The following is a 24,205-nucleotide window of genomic DNA, read 5'->3' as shown; positions in this document are numbered from 1 at the left end:
GCCTCGGAGGCCCAGCTAAGGATGTGCACTTCTTCAAGAGCTTCTTTGTTCATCCTTTCACTCCATGGGTTGTGCCGCCTACCAACCCATGCTGTTAAGCAAGGTATTTTGTACCTTTTTGGTATAGGGAGGCGTCACCATACCCACATAGTTAGTTGGATGTAGAAAGGACCAGCTGCACGCCTTCACTGGTGGGCTGGCCAAGCAGGCGGAGAGAGGAGCATGGATGCTTACATCTGTGCAGATCAGGGGGTGATGGAGTCAATGTGATCATGGGATGGCCAGGCACACACCTGGAGAGAAACTATGAAATCAGAAGATCTCTGATGCACTGTCCATATCTCCACCACCTGATCCCTCCCTTCAGACTGACAGTGGAGCTAAAGCGCATTGAAATCTTTAGCCTGTACTCCAATGAAGGAAATATTTTAATTGCTTAGCTTTCAAGTCAATGTAAAAATTGACTTGACATTAGTAGCCCAGTGGTGCGTCACAGTGATGGAGAGGTCTTGTTTTTCACACACAGGGTTTACAAGGAGCATTTGTTGGCTTTGAATCTTCCCGGCAGAGCTAGGGGGTTGTATGTGGTGCTTACCGTGTAACTTGTGTTTTCCCACAGGCATCTAAATATCCAGAGGAACTGCTGAGATGTTCCGAGAAGCCTTTTTTTCCACTCTCCTTTGTGTGGCTCTAGTTCCTCTCCGTGCCCAGCTTGATGTGGATTCTGGAGATGTCAGTCCTACCTTATGTACAGGTAATCAACCAGATAATTTGTGTCTCTATCTCTCCTTTGTAGGCAGCAATTTCACCGAAAGCAATGGCCGTGCTCAGCCGTAGAGCCTGCTTACAAGGAACTGACAGGGGCACTTAAACATCTCCTGCCCCTTTACACTCCTGGGCAGTGCCCTGGGGTAGTGATCTGTCTGTAGGGAACACCGTCCTCCAGCGGAACGCCCGTTTCTGGGTTTGCGTTGGAGTGGAGAGAGGTAGCTATTGAAGAGCTGGGGTCTGCCAGCGGTCGCTTCTCCCAGCTCTGTGTCTGACGTCAGAAAATAGTCCATCTTGAATTTCATAGAATCCTTTAGGTTGGAAAAGATCTTTAAGGTCATCGAGTCCAACCGTAAATTGACCATTTCAGCACTTTTCAGTTGCAATGCAGAGAAGGCGATTTAACGTGTCCGGCCTGACTTACAAAAAAAAATGGCAAGATTTTCAAGATTGATTCAATACTGAGCAGATCTTAGGATTTGGAAGTCCTGGGCACTGGAGAGTCGTCTGACCCGAACACAGATGTTACTCCTAGAGCTAAGTGGGACTTGTGCTTTTTCCAGCGTTGCACTTGGGTATGATATTTTTGAAAACATTTGCAAATTAGAGAGCAACCGGCAGCCTGGCAGGCAGGGCACTCGCTTAGCGCAGGAGAGTAAAAGTCATACCCTTGCCGCCTTCATCAGAACCTGGCGCTTCGTCCTCAGTTTCCTCGTTTCCTCCAACCTGGATGGGAATAATTCCTGATTAGTGAGAGCTGCAACACCCTCGCGGGAAGCCGCACCTCCAGCCTTGCGCTGCTGTTTGCTCTCCTCACACCTCCATGTGCTGTCCTCTGCGTGCTGTCTACGTATGCTTCTCGGTCCAGGTTTCTGGGGGACGGTGAAGGGGGGTTGCAGCGGCGCATGAAGCGCTCTGACGTGATCTGAATAATTCTTTCTGTGCAGAAAAGAGGAACTGCCCCATCAATGTGTACTTCATCATCGACACCTCGGAGAGTGTCGCTCTGCAGACTGTGCCTATCCAGAGCCTCGTGGATCAAATAAAGCGGTTCATCCCCGTGTTCATCGATAAACTGGAGAGTGAGCTCTACCAGAACCAAGTCTACATCACTTGGCAGTTTGGCGGACTTCATTACTCGGATGTGGTGGAAGTTTACAGCCCTCTAACGAGCAGCAAGGACATATACCTCCCCAGGCTCTCTGCTATTAACTACCTTGGCCGGGGCACCTTCACGGACTGCGCTATCTCCAACATGACGGAGCAGATCCAGACGGCCTCAGGCGTGAACTTTGCCATAGTCATCACTGACGGCCACGTCACTGGCAGCCCCTGCGGGGGGATGAAGATGCAGGCTGAGAGGGCACGAGACATGGGGATCAAGCTCTTCGCAGTGGCCCCCAGCGAGAACGTCTACGAGCAGGGGCTGCGGGAGATCGCCAACCTGCCGCACGAGCTGTACCGCAACAACTATGCCATCACGCAGAAGGACACCCTGGATATCGACGTGAACACCATCGACAGGATAATCCAAGCTATGGTAAGGAGTGACACCTGAGGTGCAGGGTGTGTAACCGGGGGGGGGGACACAAGAGAAACGGTGCGTGGAGGGGGAGGGTGCTTTCTTAGTGGCCCCGTGGTGGGTTTTGGCAGGGCTCTAGAGACCACCGCTAGCAAGGAATAGCCTCCCTTTTGTTTCTCTTCCTTTTTTAATGTCCTTTCAGCACTTAAGGGCCAAATGGACTCCCGAGCATGTCTGATTTCTCTGGTTTGGTGCTTAACCAGCACTCCTTGGTTTGCAGCTCTGTTCCCCAGCGTGTCTGGGCAGGCTGTCGCCCTAGTCCTGGCTCTTGCCCATGGCCAGACCCATACCCCAGCCTGCTCCCCATCCAGGAGCACATGGAAGAGTATGCAGCAAAGACCCCACAGGTCTTTGAGGCCCCACCTGTGAGGCACTGTTCGTCAGGGACCTTGCTGAGAACATTTTTAAAGCCGTGGGACCTTTACCACCTCCTCTCCCTTGCTGTCGCATGCACCTCCAAGGGTGTGATGCTGTTTTTCTCTCGGGGCTGACCACCTTAACTGATTCTGTTCATCCTGTTTTCTCCTTTGCAGAAACACGAAGCCTACGGAGAGGTGAGTGAGCAGCACCTTTACACCCTTGCCACACAACACAGGTTTATAAGGAAGACTGGGTCATACCCTGAAGTACCAGGCCAGATTTCGCTTCACAGTGGGCTGCGCAGGATGGGCCTTTGCCCACCTGTGGATCAGTGCAGAGCCTGGGGACCTGTCCCTTCACCCAGTGGTTAAAATGGCGTGCTGGACTCTTCGGTCCCGGCCTCCCCCTCCTCTGCAATGAAGTCAGGTCTACTGAATGGACTCCTTTCCTCACTTTGGAGGCGTGTTTTTTAGGTGCTCTGCAGGCTGAAGCTCCTGCCCTGCTGGTATCAGGTGGATAGGGTTTGGCACACGTAGGGAGGAGGGTGCAGGGTGATGCTCCAAAAGGTATGCACGTCCCCGACAGCTCCGGAAGAGCCGGACTCTGCGCAGTCCTGTTCTTTCGATTTGGGCCCAGAGCCAAGCCGTAATTAATGTGCTTGTGGCAACTTTCTGCTTTTGATTTACGGGCAGCATTTTTCCGCATGCTGGTTGCTGTCTCATCTCCGACCTAGCTGGAACCAGGGTAGTTTTTAGCACTGTGGCCACGGGAAGAGGTGCGTGGGGGGCCGCGGCGCTGAGCCGAGCTTCAGGTGTGCGCTGGCTCAGCGCGTGAAACGGCACGGGGGTCCCACCCCCTGTTTGATTTGTTGTCTTTCAGTGCTACAAGATGAGCTGCCTGGAGATTGCAGGTCCACCTGGTCCCAAGGGATACCGAGGGCAGAAGGTAAGCTGCCTAAACCTGTGGAAGGAGAATAACGTCAATGCCTGCCGCAGAGGCTGCCGAACGCCCTAGATCTCACCCTGGCTGCAGCGGCCTCGGCAAGCGTAGCACCCAGGTGGGAGATCCCTCCCCACCGTCTGACTCGGCTGGGGACACTGCCGTGCTGCAGTGAGTGAAGCACACCGCCAGCACCGGTGTCTCCTCGTGTCCATGCCGAGGCCGACACGTCCAGAGCAGCGCAGAGAGGCATCCAAGCATCGGCTGTGCCAGGCCGCAGCCGGCACCTGAGGGCAACAGGAGTGAGGCAGCAGTTGTCTCCGGTTCTCCCACTGTCAAGAGCAAAGCTCTCACGTGTGCAGGGTGTCCCAGTCTCCTACCCCCAGCTCTGCGTGCTCCCCTCCCAATCTAGCCTGGCTTCCCCAGAATAAAGCAGGTCCTGCTCCGCCAGCACGCTGCCCCAAGCTCTGTAGGAGCAGCCGCAGTGAGCCTGATGCTCCCAAAAATTGCCATTTTTCTCATGGTCAGCACCAAGCCCTGACTCATGTTGTTTTTCTTCTTTCCTTAGGGTGCAAAGGGGAACATGGGTGAGCCAGGCTCCCCTGGGCTGAAGGGACGGCAGGTGAGTTGAGGAGAGTCCCCCTGTGCCTGCGTTAGCTGGGGCCGCGTCTCTGCCATGCTCAAGTTAACTCTGCGTGCCTTCTTCCCTTAAGGGTGACCCAGGAATTGAAGGTCCAATTGGATACCCTGGTCCCAAGGTAAGAAACCTATAATCCGTGACTGAGCTCTTCCCATTCGATGATTTTTGGTAAAGCAGGGGGAGTTCTGCTCCTCCCTCTCCACCTGCCCATGTCCCACCCGAGACCCCTGGCACTGCACTGCCTCCGCTCCTGCTGATGCCCAGGCACTAACACAGCACTTTTCTTCTTTTCTTTATGTCTAGGGTGTCCCAGGGCTGAAAGGAGAGAAGGTGAGAAAGAAAAACCCAAATGGCATGTCTGGGCACATGGGGGGTGGGGATGCACACCTTACTGTTGCAAAGGGGGAGAGTTTAGCTGTGATGGGGAGAATAACAGCCCTATTAATACGTAGTTGCAGACATGGGGAGGGATTTCCCGGTGCAACCCAAAGCCTGTCTCCTTCAGGCACTGCTCATGATCTTGTGAAGTCGTGATGTTTTTAGGATGTAAATGGTTGGGCGGTGATGTAGGAAGACTGGCTGACTCCTGTCCTCTTCTTCCCCAGGGCGAGATTGGATCCGACGGACGGAGGGTAAGAAAGGACATTTTCAAACTTGCGTGTTGTTCCAGCTACCGACCCTTGAGTGTGCATTAACAGATCACTGATCTGTTTTGATCTTTAATGATCTTTTTTTTCCCCTTGATCCCAGGGTGCCGCTGGTTTGGCAGGCAGGAACGGCACCGATGGACAGAAGGTAACAGCACTGGGAGCACCCTGAAATGTTCCTGCTGGTGCTTCATTTCTTTACCCACCCTTGTCCCCACAGGTCACTTTGTTTCTCCCATCCTCCACACCGCCTTTTTGTTCTGACTGAGTTTTCTACAAACTTGTTTGCACGTTACCCTGCATGTCCTGTAGAAATAAGGGAGCTACCTGGAGATGAATTAATTCAGGTCACAGAGGTGCTATCCCTTCATCTGCAAGCTCTCCACGGGAAAAGAGATGTGTAGCCCGGGCTGTGCTCCTGCCGCGGGAGGTGATACGGCTGGATCATCTGGGTGCAGATCTCATCTTGAGTGTGTGTGACCCCTACAGGGCCTGAACACAGAAAGTTTCGCAGAAATTTGGTTTTCAAGTTTCACAGAATCCAAAATTTCATCTCTAAGCTATGCTTGTTCTTAATATTAAAGCCCTAAAGCCAGGTTCAAGTACCTTGTAACAAAGTCCCTGAAATCCTCTGTCCCTTCCACAGTCGGTGCAGAGGACCGCAGCCTGCCTTAGATCTGCGTGCTGTGCAGATGTACCGCAGCGGGACAGCCGGGGTTACAGCTGGCTTTGTCCGCTGGCCGGCACACGTTGGGTTTGCTCTGCACTTTCTCACGTAGCCAGCCAAGTACAGCTGTGAGATGATACCAGTTCTTCCTCCTGCTCCTCAAATGCCTACTGAAGCTCTAAAATGCTGAAGTCCTCCAGTCCCCACCGCTCTCTAGCTGGGGTGAGCTAAGTGCTGCCAGCAGAGCCGTTTCAGGGCGCAGAGCAAGGTGGGCACTGCTCTCACGGCGTCCGTCCGGCAACGTGGCTACGGCAAACCTGAGCTGCTCTGAGGCGAGATGCCTGACGGAGCGCCAGCACGACTGTGGTCATGAGTTACCCCCAAATTTAGCCTGAAGGGACGTGTCCATCACCCAGGCCATGCGTGCGGGATGAGCATGCTTGAATTCCCACCAACATCTGTGCTGCCACACGGGGCTTTTACCCTTCTCTCTCCTCCTCCATTTGTCAACTAAAGCTTCTCTGTCTTTTTCTTCTGAATGTTACCTTTGCAGGGCAAGCTGGGCAGAATTGGACCACCGGGATGCAAGGGAGACCCTGGTGACAAGGTAGGAACACTTTACTCTTTCCTTAGGCATGTCAGATGTGTAGCTGCCCAACGAGTTGCACGTGCAGAAAGATACGGCCAACAAGGGGTTACTGGCCCATTTTCCTACCGGTTGCATGATCTGTTCCCAGGCCTGGGATCCCCGAAATAGGGAGCACAGCCTGAATTTTTTGTGCCTCCTTTCCATGGGCAAGTAAGCTGAGATCTCCCAGTGTCCCTCCCCTCCCCTCCATACAGAGAGGAGCAGCTGCTCCTTTCATCCACGCTAGCAAGAAGCAAAAACTGTTTTAGTCTCTAGAGCAACTTTCTAAGACAGTTGACTTATTCTGCAGGGAAAGTGCATGCTGTTGCCACTGCAAAGTGTGTGGTTCTTTGTCCTTTCCCTCCCTAGGGCCCTGACGGCTACCCAGGAGATGCAGGAGACCAAGGTGAAAGAGGAGACGAAGGCATAAAGGTACAAGTGGTCTGAACAGCGAGCCGAGCGTGGGCAGAGGCCACCAGTAGGGACAGTGAAATGCCATTGCCTATATTTGCACTTAAGTCCTTCGCGACACATGGAGCCCATCGGCCCTGGGGTCTGGAGCCCATCACCAGATACAGGAGCTGAGGGAAGAGCCTCGCCAGCCCTGCTCCTTGGGCTCCTCATGGTGCATGTCAGTGGTGCGCAATCACGTGCTGATGTAGAATCATAGAATCAGAGAATGGTTTGGGTTGGAAGGGACCTTCAAAGGTCATCCAGTCCAACCCCCCTGCAAGGAGCAGGGACATCTCCAACCAGATCAGGTTGCTCAGAGCCCCGGCCAACCTGGCCTGGAACATTTCCAGGGATGGGGCTTCCACCACCTCTCTGGGCAACCTGGGAGAGTGTTCTAAATGTAGGCAATGACCATCACTCCCTGTTTGTTTCAGGGAGATCCTGGCCGGCCTGGTCGCAGCGGACCCCCAGGAGCTCCAGGAGAAAAAGGAAACCAGGTAGGTTCATGCAGCATTCAGGGGTCTCCGGTGTCTTACTGGGTTCTGCTCTTCACGGCATGGAGCTGGAGCAGTACCAACTGCTGGTCATAGGCCACTGCAGCACAAAGGTGACTGCTTGCCAGGGCATCCTGGTGATTCTGCAAATTAGCCCAGCAGCACAGAGGAAGCACAAGCCCCTGGGTGGCCAAGTGAGCTCTCCTGCCTTCTGTGTCCCCAGTGGGCAACAGGGGAAGGGACGGTGCAACATCCCTGCAGCTGCCCAGAGCAAAATGAGAATGGGTATTGAGTGTTTGTCCAGAGCAGAGAATAGCAAGCAAAACAGACTTAGGAGTGTTTACCTTTCTAGCCGATCCGGTGCACTGCATCTTTCCTTCTCTTCCCGTCTTCTCCTGAGTAGAACGGCTCTGTTTGGCCATGGTTTCCCCTGCCACAGTCTGACGACTTCCTCAGTGTTTGTGGCAGTGCCAGTGTTTGCAGACTGGTTTTATTCACGTCAGTAAACTTTGAGGATTAATTGCTCAGAGATCTGACGCAGGCTTTACCCACTGTGCTGATGGCTAGTTACTTCTGACAGGGTAGAGAAGGCTGAAATAGCCCTCAGGCTTTAGGTAGGGCTGGACAGATGCTGTAAGGAAGAGCTGAAAAGCCTTTTGCAGTAGCTGATGGAGAAGAGGTGACACAGCATCACACTGCTGCAAGGCTGGAGCCTGGGCGCGTGGCTTTGGCACGTGAGCGTGGTGGGAGTGTGGAAGCACAAGTTGTGTGTTCATACACACCTCTGCTCAAGGGTGGACTGCTTGACACAGGGCACGAGGTGTGTGTGCACCTTGGCCTCTCTTCTGACAGGTTGTATTTGTTTTTCTTCTCCAAGGGACTTCAAGGTGACCCTGGAGCTCAAGGGCCTGCTGGAAGCAAGGGAAGGAAAGGTGAAACGGGACCTCCTGGACCCAAAGGAGAGCCTGTAAGTGTCTGAGTAGCTCCCTGGACAGTGAGCGCACCGCGAGAGCCCAATCCAGTTTCACGGATAAGCGCTGAGAAGTTGCCCTATTTAGCCTGCCCATCCTGCCTTCTGCATCCCAAAAGATGTGCAGATACTGATTTCCTTGTCTTCCCCATCTTCATAGAGCAGTAATTCCATAATCCTAAGCCTGATATTAACCATTTCACCTTTCTGACGAGAAGCATCCCGTATTCCCACGTAACCACACATGCCTCTGTGGATGCCCAGGGACCCTTTGGCTGTGCTCTAGCAAGTTCCTCAAACCTGTGGCTTCTGGTAGGAGCTCACAGAGTGGAGATCTGGTAGCCGTTAATGGTAGAGCTCTCTGACAAGGGCAGCATGAAATTGCAGCCATGTCACAACATCGACAGAGCCACGCAGACCCAAGCTAACGTGGTGGGGCACTGCAAAATTTGGGGAGTGGGTTGAAGATGATGTTCCCTGGCAGAATACAGCAGCATGGCTCCACCAGCAGCAAGAGGCCAGAGCCCAGCTGGCTTGTGTACTTGTGCGAGAACCGGCGGGGGAAGCAATGCCCGATGAGCTGGAAGGAAAGCAGAGTATTTAACCCTGCAGGAATGAACCACAAGTGTTTGTGGTCGCTGCGGTGACCATCCTCATGAAAGAATAGTCTGGCTTCCCGAAAGCCAAAGGCAAGATCCTCCAAGCAGTGCCAGCATAGACATCCCTGCTCCCCCGCTGCCAGGGGCGTGCTCGCTGAGGGGGCAAGGAGATGTCTCTAGGGCCAGGAAGGAGCAGGCAGGGCAGCCAGGCGTCACTGTTCGGGCAGCGTCCATCTTCACACTCCTTTTGTGTGACTCTGTGTCTACCAAGGGCCGGCGTGGAGATCCAGGGACAAAAGGCAACAGAGGCACTCCTGGGGCCAAAGGAGAAAGGGTGAGTAAAGCGACTGCCCAGACCGTTGCAAATGAGCCCAAGATGCGCAGGACTGGCATGTGCGATGTGCTGCGACCCAGCCGTGAAGTGTTCACTGCCAAAGCTGGGAATTGCAGGTCCCCATGGGTGCTCTGCTCCCACTGTGCCCGCTGCTGGCACGCGTGCAGCCTCCTCTTCTAGGGCTTGATCCAGAGAGGGGATGAAGGGCAGCAAAGCTGGAGGCTAAGAGACATGTTCAGAGGGCACACTGTCCTGACACTGTGTTTCAAGCCAAGAAACACCAGATTTGGGAACGGCATCATGCCTCCTCGCTCTGAGGAGCACTGTGGATGACCAGGAATATCTTTACCCTCCTCACAGGGAGATCCTGGTCCAGAGGGTCCTCGTGGCCTGCCCGGTGAGGTTGGAAGCAAAGGAGCAAGGGTAAGCATGAAGCAGGGGTTGGTGGCAGCCAGGAGGGAGGGAGAGAGAGCACTGCTGCTGTCCGGGGCAGCTCCCCCAGCTTTCCTCCTCATGCACACTTGCCTCTACCTGCCCCTTCACATTCTTGGATCTTGCTTTGCTTTGCAGGGAGACCAAGGACTGCCCGGACCCAGAGGCCCTTCAGGTGCTGTGGGAGAGCCAGGCGGGATAGTAAGTCATCCTGGGGCATCTATGTGACCGTGTCCTCCCTCTGTGGTGAGAGCTTGCCCTACCAACATAAGCTGGCTGCACTGTTCCCTCCAAGGGGAGCCTGAACGACCTTTTCTCGGGGAGGCTAAAAGCTACCCCAGAGGCCCCAGCTAGCCCTCACCGGGGCAAGGAAGAATTGCAGGACCCAGGAGTCCCTGCTTCTCCATCACTACTGGTCACAGGTGTTCCCATGACAATGTGGAAGGACCCATCAGAGCAGGTCACGGGGTGAGGGAAGATGTGGTTCCCTGGCGCCCATTTCTCCTGGGTCTGTGGTTGGTCCAGCACCCCACTGTGGCAGTGGTGCTGTGACATCCATGTGGTTCCATGGGATGCAGAAGCCCAAGTGCTGAATCAGTCACTGTCACAGTAATCTTACTGGGAGGAGAGATGGTCCTGCAGCATCATCTCAGCAGCTGGTTTCTCCAGCGTGGTCCCCTGTGTGGCCAGGGAGCTGCAGGGAATAGCCTCACCCTCTCCTTCTCCTGCAGGGATCGCGTGGGGACCCCGGCGACCTGGGCCCGAGAGGTGACGCCGGACCGCCAGGACCAAAGGTAAAATCCCTGAATGCAACTGTGCATTTGAAAGGGCATTTTTGAGTGTTTGGTTTTGGGGGTTTTTTTTTGTTGTTTTTTTTTTTTTAATGGCCAATTCACTGCAGAAACTTGTGTGTCTTTCTGGAAACAGAATGGCTTGAACCTGACTCGACCTATGGGGCAGAAATGTAGGTCTTGCTCTGGCCAAGGCAGCTCTGGTTACATCCCTCACCCTGCTCAGATTCAGGGGTGTCCCTGGCATGCAACACCCCCAAGACCTTGCAAAGCCTCTCTCTGCACAGCTGTTCCCGGTGTTTCAGGGCCAGCTGCAGAAGTCCCGGCTCCTGGTGGCGTCTCTGCCCCAAGAGGGGATGAAATTGGCTCTGGCTGTCGCTGGTATCACCAGGTCAAAAGGACTGGGTTTGATTTCTGACAGGTCTTTTTTTTCTTCCAAAGGGTGACAGAGGCAGACCGGGCTTTAGCTACCCTGGACCCAGAGGACCACAGGTACGTACGCCTCGTCCAGTGCTGACATACACGCCACGAGAAGCCTGTTCCAATGGAGGTTGCTGTTGGAGCTGAGCAGCCTGGGAGAAGAGGGAAAGAGGAAGAAGAATGATCGGGGTCACACAAAAGTGAAGCCTGCAAAGGGGGCGAGGGGGTTGAGCACCAGCAGTGAACCTGGCTGCGGCTCCATCAGCCTCACGGCCGAGGTGCCGGAGACCGCAGCCTCGGTGGCAGCGGCGGGGAGGCGGCTGTGCCCACCACCCCAACCATCAGCCTGAAGCTACACCCGCTGTTCAGCTTTGTGCCCCTCACTGCAGGCTTTGGATGCATGCACGCGCAGTGCCGGGCCGGTATCAGTCGGATGCTGACCTCTCCCTCCTCTCCTTTCACAGGGTGACAAGGGCGAGAAGGGGCAGCCGGGGCCCAAGGTGAGTGTGTTCATCTCTGTCTCCTGTTTCTGAACTGACTGAAATGCCGGGAAGATGTTGCCCGACCCTCCGGGTGTGTGGCCGGGGAGCTCGTCCTGCCGGCAGCTGCCCTGCAGGTCCAGAGCCTGGGCGTATCTCCCAAGCCCACCTCCTTTTGAAACCATCTGAAACATGTTTTGCAAAACTTCTTTCTTCATAGTCAGTGCCTGTGTAAACACCATTTATTTGCTCTGCTCTGAGCTGCTGGTTTAGAGGGTGGTCTCTTGGGCCAGGCAGGCACATGTTCTTGACGGGCTCGCAGCGGTAGTGCCTCTGCCAGAGCACATCCAGATGTGCTCCATGATCTGCTTCTCCTTCCTTCGAGCAGGGAGTAAGAGGTGAGCTTGGACCAAAAGGAGTGCAAGGGACCAAAGGAGAGAAGGGAGAACCGGTAAGCAGACTTCAGTACTGCCCACGGGGTCAGCGTGCCCTTCCCACGTCTCTGCCCACTCTCCTGCCTGCCCCGTGTCCCCAGGCTCAGCTCTGACAGGCTGGTGACCACGCTTAGCAGGGCTGTACCTGACGAGGGGGTCAGGAGGAGCCCCGAACAGCAGCGGCTGGATCGCCAGCCTTGCTGAGGACATAGTTGACCCTTCCTTATTTCTTCCCCAGGGTGATCCTGGCCCAGGAGGGGAGCCCGGACCCCGTGGTCCGACTGGGGAAGCGGGCCCCGAGGTACAGTACCATGCCATCATGTCTGAGCAGATGCTTCGGCTCCCTCCTCTCCTCCCCACTTCTTGATACTCTAAAGCCCAGCGGGACCCAGGCAGGTCTCCCCGCAGCAGGACTTGCTGGAGGGGACACCAGCAGTCAGACATGTCTGCTGGCTCCCTGCGAGGTTTTCCTGCTCTTCCCATGGCAGATCTCTGCAAAAAGCCACATTTTTTTGTTGGCCCTGGAGCCTAGTTCCCAAAAAGGGAACTCATGGGAAAGCTATGCCTGAAATCCCTGTGCTGTCCTTACAGGGGACCCCCGGCCCACCAGGAGACCCTGGCCTGACGGTAAGTACCGCTGCTCTGCAGCCCCCAGGAGCTCTTCCTCTCCGGGGCAAACGTGGCTTTGCCGTGCACAGCCTGGGAACAACACAGGGCGTCAGGTCCTGATGCTGCCAAGCAGAGGTGGCCCATGGCTTCCCATGGGGAGCAAAGGAAAGAGGGGAGGGCTTCTGCGGGATGGGAAAGAAAAGGGAAGCCTTTTTCGTAGAGGGGATGGCTGCTACGTAAGGGGAGGGAGGCACTCACCACTCACCCCTTCATTGGCAGGACTGCGACGTGATGACTTACGTGCGAGAGACGTGTGGATGCTGTGGTGAGTGCACCATCACCTCTCCCCAGGGCAGGGGAATGACCACTCAAGGGATGAGGAAAGAGGGTCACCAGAGGCTGCCTCCTTCTTCAGGAGATCCTTTGAGGGAACTCTGCTCCATAAGCTGCCCTTTGCACTGAGCCGCTGGTACGGGGGCTCTTTGTCACTCTGCACAGCGCTGCACCTTGCAGAGGAGACACCACGGGAAGTCCTTCCCTCCTTGCTCCGGCCCCAGCCCACCACCGAGTTGAGGTGACGCTGCAAGGGGCAGCCTGGCTTACCTCCCAAAACTTAGCTCTGCCATCACAGGAGCAGGGAGCTGTAATATAGAGTTGCATGGTCCAGACGATAGGATAAAGCGTATCACACAGCAAGGCTAAAACGATTTGGTTTAAGCCAACAGAAAGATGCGCGTGAAGTCTTCCCTGTGCTGCCAGCTGCGGGGAGCACCACAAGCCCTGTGGATGCTTGGTGTGGTGCTAACTGGTTCCATCTTCCCACAGATGGTCTCTTCCACCCTGGTGGCTCTTGTTCCCACCATCACTGACCTCTGTGTTTTCCTCCTTCTGTCACTCACCCCAGACTGTGAGAAGCGCTGCGGTGCCCTGGACATCATGTTCGTCATAGACAGCTCTGAGAGTATTGGCTACACCAACTTCACCCTGGAGAAAAATTTTGTTGTCAACGTGGTCAGCCGGCTGGGCTCTATTGCCAAGGACCCCAAGTCGCAGACAGGTCTGGACTGTGAGGGGACAGAGGTGGGCAGAGGGAAAATAAAAGGGTCTTGGATCCTTCCAGCTTCCACATTGTCTGTAGCTGTCCTGGGCTGCAATGCATCTGTCCAGCATTTTTGCAGCAGTTTCTGCTCTTCTCTCTTCCCTTCCCAGCTTTGTAGGCCAATCAGGCAGCTCTTTGCTGATAGGAAATTTTGCTGATTTTCTCCGTTTTTCACTGAGGATGCAAAGCCAAGTCACATGACGCTTCATTGGCAGGTGCCCGTGTTGGTGTGGTGCAGTACAGTCATGAGGGGACCTTCGAAGCCATCAAGCTTGATGATGAGCGTATTGATTCACTGTCGAGCTTCAAGGAAGCAGTGAAGCGCCTGGAGTGGATCGCTGGAGGCACCTGGACACCGTCTGCCCTTCAGTTTGCCTACAATAAGCTCATCAAGGAAAGCAGGCGCGAGAAAGCCCAAGTGTTTGCTGTGGTGATCACGGATGGGCGCTACGACCCCCGGGATGATGACAAGAACCTAGGGGCTCTTTGCGGTAGAGATGTGGTCGTCAACACCATTGGCATTGGAGACATGTTTGATCAGCCGGAACAGAGCGAGACCTTGGTCTCCATCGCCTGCAATGAACCCCAGCGAGTCCAGAAGATGAGGCTCTTCTCAGACCTGGTGGCAGAGGAGTTCATTGACAAGATGGAGGACGTGCTCTGCCCAGGTCTGTTACCTGTCCTGCTTGCATGGTTTTTATTGGAACTGGAGTTTTCACTCCTTGGGGTTTGTAGGTGGGGAGCACGTACGGCACGTTCCAACAATTGTAGAAACACCATGTCCCAGCAGGTTGGCCAGTAGCTCGTAGGTTGGGTCATTTGTGGTGGGATACGACCTTTATGTATCCCTGAATAGAGAGTCCTTCCTCAGACATGGGCCAGCCTTTTGGGGCAGTCCTTTGGAGTCCTTTCCCCTTGAAGTGAAGGAGGATGGCAACACGTCACTCAGTTTTCCTTGTTTCTTTTCCTTCCAGATCCGCAGATCGTCTGCCCCGAGCTGCCCTGTCAGACAGGTAAACGTTACAAGTAGCTTGGTGCCATTTACACAAAGGGGTGGGTCCGGGGGAGAGTGCACAAGGCTCAGGGCTGAGGAGGGTGCACAACCCTGTTCATTCCCTTTGGATGGCAGAGGTTTGGGAAATAGCGTTATTTTACATGAGGAGAGGCTCCAGGTTTTCACCTCCTGCTCTTCTCCTGTCTCTCTGAGTTCTCTGCGCAGGTAGGTACGAGCGCGCCGTGTTAGTGCACCGGCGTGGCTCAGCCCTGATGTTCCTCCAGGTCCTAATCCCTAGGAGCCCACCAGGTTTTGACCTCCAAACTCGGCAATTAAATGTCTCACTTGTTCTGTATCTCTGTTACACATCAAGCCAAAACCCCCTTGCTGAACCCTCCCATCCATGCGACCTTAGAAACGCAGAGCTCAACCTGCAGCACTGGGCAGGATGCTCCTTGGGAGTGGCGAGGGCAGAGCAGGGGGTAGGGACCGTTTGGAAAATGACACCATAGTGGACCCAAAGCTTTGGCTTCTCTAACGCTGGCTGTATCTAATTAACAATTAACTTCAGGTGTTGCATTAAAGGAAGAAGGCTGTAAGGATCCTCTGGTGTAAGAGAGACGGCTGCTGCTCGCTGCAGGTGCCTTTACTTCACCACGTTTTGCTTGTTAAGGGGCAGATCTGCAACCTGAGTTCCTAGAGATCCTGGCTGCCTGAGTCTCTGTGCCTGTTTAAATACAACAGATGCACTATTTGCTGGTATACACAAAGCTTCTAGGGGACAAAGTTTTGTCGGTCCTTGCAATTTTTATCTCTGCTGTTGCCATGAATATGTTTTTGTGAAAGTCCCCAGCCTCAACTCAGTATTATACAGAATCTCAACTTGCGTTTTCAAAGAAGTCCCTTCATCTCCATACAAAGCAAAGGAAAACTGGTCCCAGGATGCTCAGAAATCCGAAGACAGAAAGTTATTCCCGTCTAAAATCTCTCACTAGAATTTTGATTATTTGCACCTGGCCATGCAGAGAGCACAATGCCCAACTGTGATGCTGAGCTATCAGGCTCTTCTGCAATGTCCTCTGAGGAGCTTTGTCCTGCAGATCCGTGCACGAGGAAGTGACTTCCCCATACCATACTGGTGACCACTGAGGTGCCTTCAAAGGTTTTGGTCTTTGCAGTCTCCCTGTTTCTGAGGAACGCTGCGGGAGAGAGACTGACCCAAGCAGTGGCGCATTCATGTTCTCCCAGACTTGGGCCATCAAAGCGCTCCAAAGCAAGGCGAGGTTGGTGGTCCTTTCCCTGTAGTGCACTTGAGTGTTTCTGTTCCTGATGCAAGGTGAGAAGACTTCGGTGGTACCTGACAGTCCTGGGGACCAGAACAGAAATGGCTTGAGGAGGCACCTGAGGATGTTTCCTCTTGAGTGAATCCCTCAAGTCGTGCAGTAGATGGGCCAGGTCAAGTGTAGGCTCTACACTTGCTCCCTGGAGGACATGGAAGGTGGAGGGACATGGCCAGGTAGGTGTGTACCAGTGCCAGTACACCCATCTTCAGCGTGGGCAAAAGTTGTCCTGGTGTGCAAGGATCTGTGCTAGGCCTGGTAGGTTGAGTTTTAAGTGGTGTCCAGGGATTCAGGGGCCTTTGGGCAAAGCGCCTTCCACGTGTCACACTAGACAGTCCGTGGTGCGTTGCCATTATCATCTAGAAGGGTTTGCAGTTATCACATTTGCATAGTGGTAAGAGAATGTGTTGGATGGGACGTGACATGAGGCATGTGATGGAGCCTGGGGGGGCTTCTCTGCTCGGTGCTCAGCTTCCTTTGGTTCTCCAAGAACATCTCAAGAGTTGGTGCCAATTCAGATGCAAACCCTTTGGATGGAGACAGTGCCCTTGGCAGGGTGTGTGAGTGAGCTTCGTGCACATCCAATGCGTGTGTCCAGCCGTAGGCAAGCCAAGACTGGCAGCTACACCCAGCCCTTTTCTTTACCCCGTGGGTGTCAGAGTTGCACTCCTGGCACTTTAAGGAGCAAATCAATTGCTCGTGCCAGGTATGGGGTGTTGTCAACATGACAGCCTGGATATCATCAGCAGAGCAGGGAGAGGGACAGGTATGGCGTACACCCCAGCTCCCTCCCTTCTTGCAGAGCCAGGCACGTTGCCACTTCGGGTTAACATCTGCAGCTGAGGGCGTGCTGCCTCAGTGCTTTGCTTAAGGAAATCCCGGTTGTCCTATTTTCTGGGCAGACCCTTGTCTCTCTGTTGCTGCCCATCAATTACTGCAGTGCTGGCAGGATGCTGGAGTGTTAAATGAGTTAAATGCTGAACAAATCTGAACTGACCACTTGCTTCCATAGAAACCGCATGACGCTCTGTGTGGCTCTTTCTAACCCATGCAAAAGGCTTTGCTTTGAGCTTTGGGATGTTATTTGAATCTAAGAAGTCCAGCACAGCCAGATGGAGACAGAGGCTCTCAGGGTCCGGACTTGCCCGAACACGGCACAGGAGCGTTGCAGGCTGCAGGGCAGTCACCCTAGCCAATGCACAGCGGGAGTTCACATAATGCTGTTCCTTAGATGTCTTTCTGGCTGTACAGCATCTTGTGTATAGTGTGCATGTAGCAGAGTTCAGAGCTACATGATGGCTGAATCCCGTGCGCAGAAAGAAGCGGGACCCCAAGGCCTTCTCCGTCGTGCCTGTGCTGGATGAGTAGGAAGGAACTGGGCAGTTAAGGTTTCATGTCATTTTCTAGGGTCTCTCAGTTGACGTGTGATTGATTTCAGTGCAAATCCCACAGTTCCTCAGACATAAACGTGGTAGAAAGATTTAAAATCTGGTTTTAGTCTACTTCTCTGTCCCTCATTAGCTCTGTTCTTCTCTGGTGCGGTGCACGTAGGAAAGCCAGTTAGCTTTCAGAGACGCAGCCATTGCTAGAAAGCCCTGAAAATATTCTTTTGACGCTCACTTGCAGATGACAGGAACCCTGGGAACGTAAACCCACTTATTTTCCGCCCCATGGAAGAGGGAGTCAACATAAATTTCCCCAGCACCATACATTCGATCGCCCAGTTCCTAAACTCCACGCGGGAAACCCAAGACCCCAGCATGTACACCCAGCTGGTGGCCACTTTGGCCTTTACCGCCGAAAAAGCCAAGTTTGCCACTGGAAATGAGCGGCAAGAGTGGATGGACTTGTTCATTGACACCTTCAAAATGGTGCACAGCGAGATTGTGGGGGACCCAGAAACGGTGCTAGGGCTTTGCTGACACCTCCATTAGAGACCGCGTGAAGTGGGTGGAGGTGGAGGTTGAGTGGAGGTGGTAATCATCTTGCCTTGAGTGCCTGTTTGGCAGAGGGGACAGGTATATTGGTAGATGCTTTTAGTTTAGGAGAAACACAACCAGTGAAACAACTTGTTTGTGCTCAGCTGTGACAAAAGGGGCAGTTCTCTCCAGCTTGGCTGGCTGATGAGCATGGCGACTTTCTCCAGCAACGTCTAGAGATGCTCTGGCTTTGTGTGCTGCTTTTCTGCAGAGGAGCTGCATTGCCTCGGTCCCTGAAGCAGCCACGCTGCTCCCCTCCAGCCTCACCACACTCCCGCCCTGCTCTGGCAGACTAGCCTGTCCCAGCCCTCAGCCACGCGCAAGCACCAAGGAGGCTGCCGGCATGCACGTGGCTGAGGGCCAGAGCGAGCCCCTTGTTTGCAGAGAGCCTAACGGTGCACTTTTCCCTCGGCTTCCTACGTATGTCTTTGCTGACCGCTTCTGAAGCATCTTCTGCATCCTCTTCCTTGGGTTACCATGAGGGCTCTCCTTGGGTCCTGCAAACCATTTGTGCGGCAAGACTGGCAAAGCAAGGGGCATCTCTTCTCGCTGTACAACCGGTCAATGGGCAGTTGGGAATACTGAAGGGAAAGAGCAAGTAGTATGGGAGAGGGCCATCCCTGACCCTGCGTTGAGAACACCAGAAGCTGAGGATTGCTTCTCTCAGAAGCTGTATGAGCTCCCTCTGCCTTTTTCTCTGCTTGTGCATTTGTGTTTTTTCTGTCTTAATTAGCATTAATTAGTTCATTATCCAAGAGGCAGAGATTATGTAGAACCAGGCAGTCCAAAGCAAAAATCCATGATTGCACAGTCAAACCTCTGTGATACGTTACGTGAGCTATGTAAAAGCAAGTATTTAAACTTGATGTAGTACAAGCCATGCAATCCATACCCAGTGCTAATCCAGACCCACCGCCCGCGCTGTGGGTATGTGTGTTTAGATGAGGAGGGATATTTCTGTGAGCTCAGCTGCCCTTGATTTTCACAAAAAGTCAGGCAGGTGACTGCCATTCCTGCCTCCAGAATAACTACTGCCCTCTCAAGCTCTGAGAAGAGAAAACAGCATTTTATGTGCAGACGCAAGAGTAGAAGCCCTTACTGCCAGCAAGTGAATGTTGCAGTCTGTCTAGCTGCCGTGGTATTATTGCAATAAAGTATACTGAGCAAATGTCATATTTAATGGGCAGAAGGGAGATGTATGGTCTTCAGAAATGCGGCTGGGCTGTAATTTTTCCAGGTGTACAAAGTGGAGCCAGTTGCCATACTGTAGCCAGGCTCAGGCATGGGAATTGGAACAGGGAACTTGCAGACTTTGAACTTCCTGCAGAGCTTGCCAACCCAGGCTAGAAGCCATCCGGCTACAGGCACGCAGGGGAGGTGTTTTGTTGCCCAGCACATGGGCAAGCCAGGCGGGCTGCACAAAAACAGTCTTTCTCCCAAGGTTTCGGCACTTTTTGCTCCCAGTCTGCAGGGACAAGGAGCTCAGAGAGCTCTGCTGTTGGCGTATAAAGGAGGGAAAAGAGTTCAGAGAGCTTTACATGATGTGTCTGAGTTTTAGGTGAAGGCAAAAGGATGAGGATCTGCCTGTGTCTGAGTCCACGTGCCAATTTCTGGTCGTAATCCACTTATTCCACATAGCCTGTGCAAGCCAAGCTCCCTACTCTGTTTTGATTTTTATCCCAAAAGTAGTGCGTCACTTAGTCTGCAAGGATGCCGGTTAAGAGGGCATTGCCATAGATAGATTTCATCACAGCGGCAGTTCCTTCAGTGAAATTCTTGGGCAAAGGAAGGACACGGATAAGGGGTTGCAGAAAGGTCAGTCCACACCTTCCCAAAGACATGGGAAGGGCTGTGAAAGCGGGAAGCCCCGGAAAGGGCTAGGAGGTCAGTCCCCATCTCATTGTCACTTTCAATCTCCACTGTCAACACTGTAAAACAATAGAGGAAATACAGGTTACCCAGGTTTTAGGAGAAGCAGGAGCATGATGTGAATGGGTGGGGTTACTCTGCACATGCACGTAACCGGGTGGATGGCTAACGACAGGAAAACCGATGGCGTTTCTGCTTTTTGTGCTGCCGCTGTCAGACGTCCCCAGCTGTGTCCTAGCACATAGTATGCAGTACGGTGAGCTGCAGACGTTTGTGCCTTGCCGCAAAGCTGCATGAGAAGGACCAAAGATGCGCCAATTAAAAGCACGACGTGAAGATCTTAGTTGGCTTAATTCATGGTGGTGCCTCCGAGAGCTTATTTCCCAGTTCAGGATGAGATTCTTGTTCCTTGCTGCAGGAAAGGGCGCTCGGGTCCTCAGCCTCCCAGCTGCCACCGAAGCGTGACACGGAGCAGGGCAAACCCAAGGTTTTGCTGCGCTGCCTCGCATCTGTGTTACGTTCCCATGGGCTATCTTATCGCACAGCTGGAAGGCAGCCCTCTCCAGCGGTGAGGGCTGAGCAGCAAGCGACGTGTCTCCGGGGAGGGCTCCTGCAGCAGCTGAGGAGTGATGCTGCTCTCAGCCATGGTCTGCTTTACTAGGAACTCCTAAGGCTTGTTTCAGGTCATGTGGGAGGTGGGTCGTCACAGGAAGTATGACTATGTGTAGGCAGGCATCAGCGGAGACAGACTGGTAACACTTCTCCAACACGATACGAAGCCCTCACTCCCAAGCGCTTGCTTCCACCTGCTTTTGCAGACCCTTACATAGATTTCGGACTGTGTGGTTGCAAGGGGCATGCCTGCCTCCCCTTCCCCCTCCACAACTGCGCAGAGCAGGCGAGGACCAGAAGTGCAGGCGCTGCCAAGGCAGAGCATCCTTGTGGCAGCAGCGCTTGCATGCCAGGAACTACAGCATCCATGTACCTTTAGGTAACATTTCTCAAGGAAGGTTGGGCAGAGGTGAGTACGTACCTTTGTTGCTTTAAAGGAGTGGAGTATCGCAGCTGAAATTTGGAAATGCGATATTCAAAAAGCTCACGGGGAAAAAAGCATCGCTGGGAGGTTGGTTTCTAGTGCAGCCAGAACGGGTGTTGCAGAAGCCTGTTGATCGCAGTAAGACAGTGTACACTCAGCACCACTGGAGGAGTGCCGTTGCTGTGGGTATGTTCTGCAGCATCGGCTAAGGAAAAATGCCAATCTGCATGGTCAGGGAACATGATATAGAAGCAACCACGGCCTTATGCAATGTCCAATGACTTAGCTTAAACCACAAGTACCAGCAGAAGTTCCCACATCAGGTTGGACTGTTTTATCGTGGATGGAAGTGGGGCCAAATCGTCTGTGAGCTCAACGATACGCACCGTCAGAGCTCCTGCTGTGCTGTTTGATTCAGGTTGGACACTATCTCTGCGGTCTCAAGAGTGCATGTATCTGCTTTGCTTAAAATACAGCTTCGCTGTTTGCCGAAAGTTGACTACACACATGGTACTCATGTACTAAACAGCCATCCATGTGTTGCTCAGCTCGCACAAGGAGTCACAGTGATTCAGCACCCTGCCACGCTGAATCCGGGTTTACCAGCCTTCAGCAGCAAGGAAGCACTTTGTCAATTTGGGTTTGCTTATTATATGGAAATTCGACCTAACGTGATATTCCTATCCCCAAAGTTACCCCTTGTTGCCAGAAATGGAAGCTGGAGCTGGGGCTGCTCCAGAATCTCCTGTTCCTTGCCAATCATGACTTCACCCATTTGAGATGCAGGCTTAGAGCCACAGAACTGCTTGACGGTGATGCGGTCATTGCCCTGCTGCCAGCTCGGGAGGTGGCCATCCACAGCAGGTCCATCAAAAATCAATACTGCTGTAGCAATCGTATGCCTGACTAGTGCTTTCAGCAGAGAAGGAAACTTGAAAGAAGAAAATTCAACAGTGCAGTAACGGAAATGCACACAGAGGAACACCAAACGCAATACCTGTAACTATTGCAAAGGGCTGAGATAATGGTCCCTAACAGCTGACTCCAAAGATCGCTATTTTCTTCTGCCTGTTTTTTTTTTTTTGGAGTTCATTCACTGCGTGTATTCATATGCCCACATGCTCACTTTGTGGGCAGGTGCTGTTCTGAGTGACTGAAGAACAATGTCTTGCTGTGTTTCACTCCAACATTGGTCTGCTGCACGTTACAAAAGCTGCTTTACTATAAACAGGTGCAACGACAAGGATAGTCTTGTTTTTCAACCGTGTGACCCAGCCTTTATAAGCTCTTCAGGAATTAGTACTTGCCAATTAAACTAATCTGGGTGAAAGGTATGAAAACAGCTTTTGTCCTACGAATCTGTGTGTGAAGAGTAACTCTGAAAGTAAATCACTCTCTTGAAGTAACTGAGAGGTGTGCAGACGCTGCCTGCCATTAATCTTGGGATGTTCCTCTTACAGATAAGAGCTGGGCACTGCTGTAAGAAGGTGAATGTAATTCTGGGACTGAAATGCACAGACCTGTCTAATCTCGTGGATGCGTGTGGAGGTCTGTCATGGGCCCCGGAATTAACATTCGTTAAGACCTAGTGCCCAGGAGCTGAGGGCATCAGCAGCAAAACTCCTACATTACCAGCTGCAAAGACAGGCTTTGGCAGCAGGGTGGGGCTGGTCCTTCTTTAGACAGAGATGCACGGAGGCCACTCCAGCCCAAACTGCTCGAGGCAAGCCCCAACTTTATCATGTATGCTCCCAACTCTTGTCTTCTTCTTTCTTCTGCAGAGCTTGCAGTGGCCCAGTGCACGCAGCGCCCCGTTGACGTTGTTTTCTTGCTTGATGGATCTGAAAGGATCGGGGAGCAGAATTTCCACAGGGCTCACAATTTTGTGGAGGAGGTGGCCCGACAGCTGACACTGGCTAGGAGCAACAGCGACAACATGAATGCCCGGATTGCGCTGCTGCAGTACGGCAGTGAGAGGGACCAGAATGTGGTCTTCCCACTGACCTACAACCTGACAGAAATCTCCAGTGCCCTGGCACAGATCAAGTACCTGGACTCATCCTCCAACATTGGGTCAGCCATCATACATGCCATCAACAACATCGTGCTCAGCCCAGGAGATGGGCAGCGACTCGCCCGACGCAATGCGGAGCTCTCCTTCGTCTTCATCACTGACGGCATCACGGGAAGCAAGAACCTCGAGGAGGCCATCAACTCCATGAAGAAGCAAGACGTCATGCCCACGGTAGTGGCTCTTGGGAGCGATGTAGACATGGACGTCCTGCTGAAGCTTGGCCTCGGGGACCGGGCAGCCATCTTCCGGGAGAAGGACTATGACAGCCTCTCCCAGCCCAGCTTCTTCGACAGGTTCATTAGGTGGATATGTTAAGTGAAGGGAGTGCACATGTCCTCCTCTCACCAGTATACACATCCCTGATATTACCTGTTTAATTTTCTTCCCTCTGTATGGTTGCTAGCAACTCTGAGCTAGCCCAGAACCGCTGCCCTCTGGGCCCTCTGGGGCCTCCTTTCTAGACAAAATCCAGAGCTCTTTTTTTTTTATTGTCATGATAAAAAGTCATGTATCTTACATTTATGGTGCTAATTAAAGCCAAGATCGAAGCAGGATACAGAGCCATACAATGTACTTCCGTAAAGCTTTACGCACACCAAGCCTTGCCTCGCCTGCCTACTGTAATCCTCAGAGGGCTTGTCAGAGAGGTGAGAAACCCTTCCAGTGTAGCAGGACAAATTATCATCTCTAGTTTTCAAAAACTCTCAGTATCCCACAGCGTCCTGCGAGGAGCTTTACGGTTGTGACATCCCCCGTTCTTTAGCAAACGCTTTTCCAGATTATCTCGTCTTTTTCGTTCTCTCGCTACTTCTGCCCTGAGAGGACCGAGTGAGTTTACGACACATCACATGCTGCTCGAAATGGTCGGCGACTTGCTTTCCTTTTGCATGGCCCTTGGAGGCTTGCTCCTCTTCCTGGGGAGCAATGGGATGATTAGAGGTTTTGCTGCCTTCTACCATTGTCTGCAGATGCTTCCTTTGGGGCTCTATCTATCCCAAATTTCACAGATCATCTTTATTTGCCTGTGGGCTGTATGCCCCTTGCTTCCTTCTGCCATCCTGACATTCACAGAACATGTTCGTTTATTACTGCACCCAAAATCCTGGCTGAGAAGGGGCAGCATGCCTCCCAGCATCTCACAAAATACTGGGCAGCCGACGGAGCTGCCTCCCCATCACTCCGATGTGCTCAAAGTAACCGTGGTGCCTTCTTCCCACCGGTATCTGCTGAGCAGTGCCCAGATCTGAACTTGAATTGTGCTGCCTGCAAAAATAAACAAATAAACCCTTTTCACCCTAACCTGAAAAAGCCTCTTTATTCTGTAGGTTGTCTCTTTTTTAAAAAAAAAAAAAAAATTAGGTTTAACGAGCAGCTGGTTCTCCTGGTGCTAAGCGGGTACGTCCAGATAAGATTGTATTCTGCCTCTCCTCGCAAATGCAGGAGCACAAGGCTGGGGATCCCTGCAGCACAGGTGCTGAGCATCTGAAGGACCACAGGATGCAGCTCTCCCCAACTGTCTCCAGCAGTGCTCTTGCAGACCCGTTCCTTTGCCCCCCGGCCCTGAAGCC

General features: G+C 53.0%; 1 protein-coding gene across 2 annotated transcripts; it reads left to right on the top strand.

The window, feature by feature from the left end:
- The first annotated feature begins 616 nt into the window (after nt 1–616).
- On the top strand, nt 617–23,936 carry COL6A2 (collagen type VI alpha 2 chain). Of its 2 annotated transcripts, none has more exons than XM_010122933.2 (27): nt 617–754; nt 1,716–2,308; nt 2,884–2,904; nt 3,590–3,655; nt 4,218–4,271; nt 4,363–4,407; nt 4,593–4,619; nt 4,895–4,921; nt 5,040–5,084; nt 6,157–6,210; nt 6,601–6,663; nt 7,119–7,181; nt 8,056–8,145; nt 9,019–9,081; nt 9,442–9,504; nt 9,652–9,714; nt 10,245–10,307; nt 10,746–10,796; nt 11,189–11,224; nt 11,592–11,654; nt 11,876–11,938; nt 12,229–12,264; nt 12,526–12,571; nt 13,151–13,303; nt 13,561–14,013; nt 14,320–14,358; nt 22,345–23,936. In XM_010122933.2, exons 1-27 carry the CDS (start codon nt 649–651, stop codon nt 22,950–22,952), a joined length of 3,054 nt encoding a protein of 1,017 aa, XP_010121235.2. In that variant the 5' UTR covers nt 617–648; the 3' UTR covers nt 22,953–23,936. The 2 variants fall into 2 exon arrangements, with proteins under 2 accessions (XP_010121235.2, XP_086606928.1); XM_086750802.1 differs by lacking the exon at nt 22,345–23,936 and adding an exon at nt 17,306–18,831.
- The last annotated feature ends 269 nt before the right edge of the window (nt 23,937–24,205 follow it).

Source organism: Chlamydotis macqueenii, chromosome 6 (genome assembly GCF_036417535.1).
Source record: "Chlamydotis macqueenii isolate bChlMac1 chromosome 6, bChlMac1.mat, whole genome shotgun sequence".
Classification (NCBI taxonomy): Eukaryota; Metazoa; Chordata; class Aves; order Otidiformes; family Otididae; genus Chlamydotis; species Chlamydotis macqueenii.
The sequence above is the reverse complement of the archived record's forward strand: the minus strand, read 5'-3'. Positions and strand labels throughout refer to the sequence as shown.

Coding starts and splice junctions, on each gene's coding strand:
- COL6A2 (XM_010122933.2), top strand. CDS start 649: ATGTTCCGAGAAGCCTTTTTTTCCACTCTCCTTTGTGTGGCTCTAGTT. Junction 2,309..2,883: donor ACAGGATAATCCAAGCTATG/GTAAGGAGTGAC, acceptor TCTCCTTTGCAG/AAACACGAAGCCTACGGAGA. Junction 4,272..4,362: donor CTGGGCTGAAGGGACGGCAG/GTGAGTTGAGGA, acceptor TCTTCCCTTAAG/GGTGACCCAGGAATTGAAGG.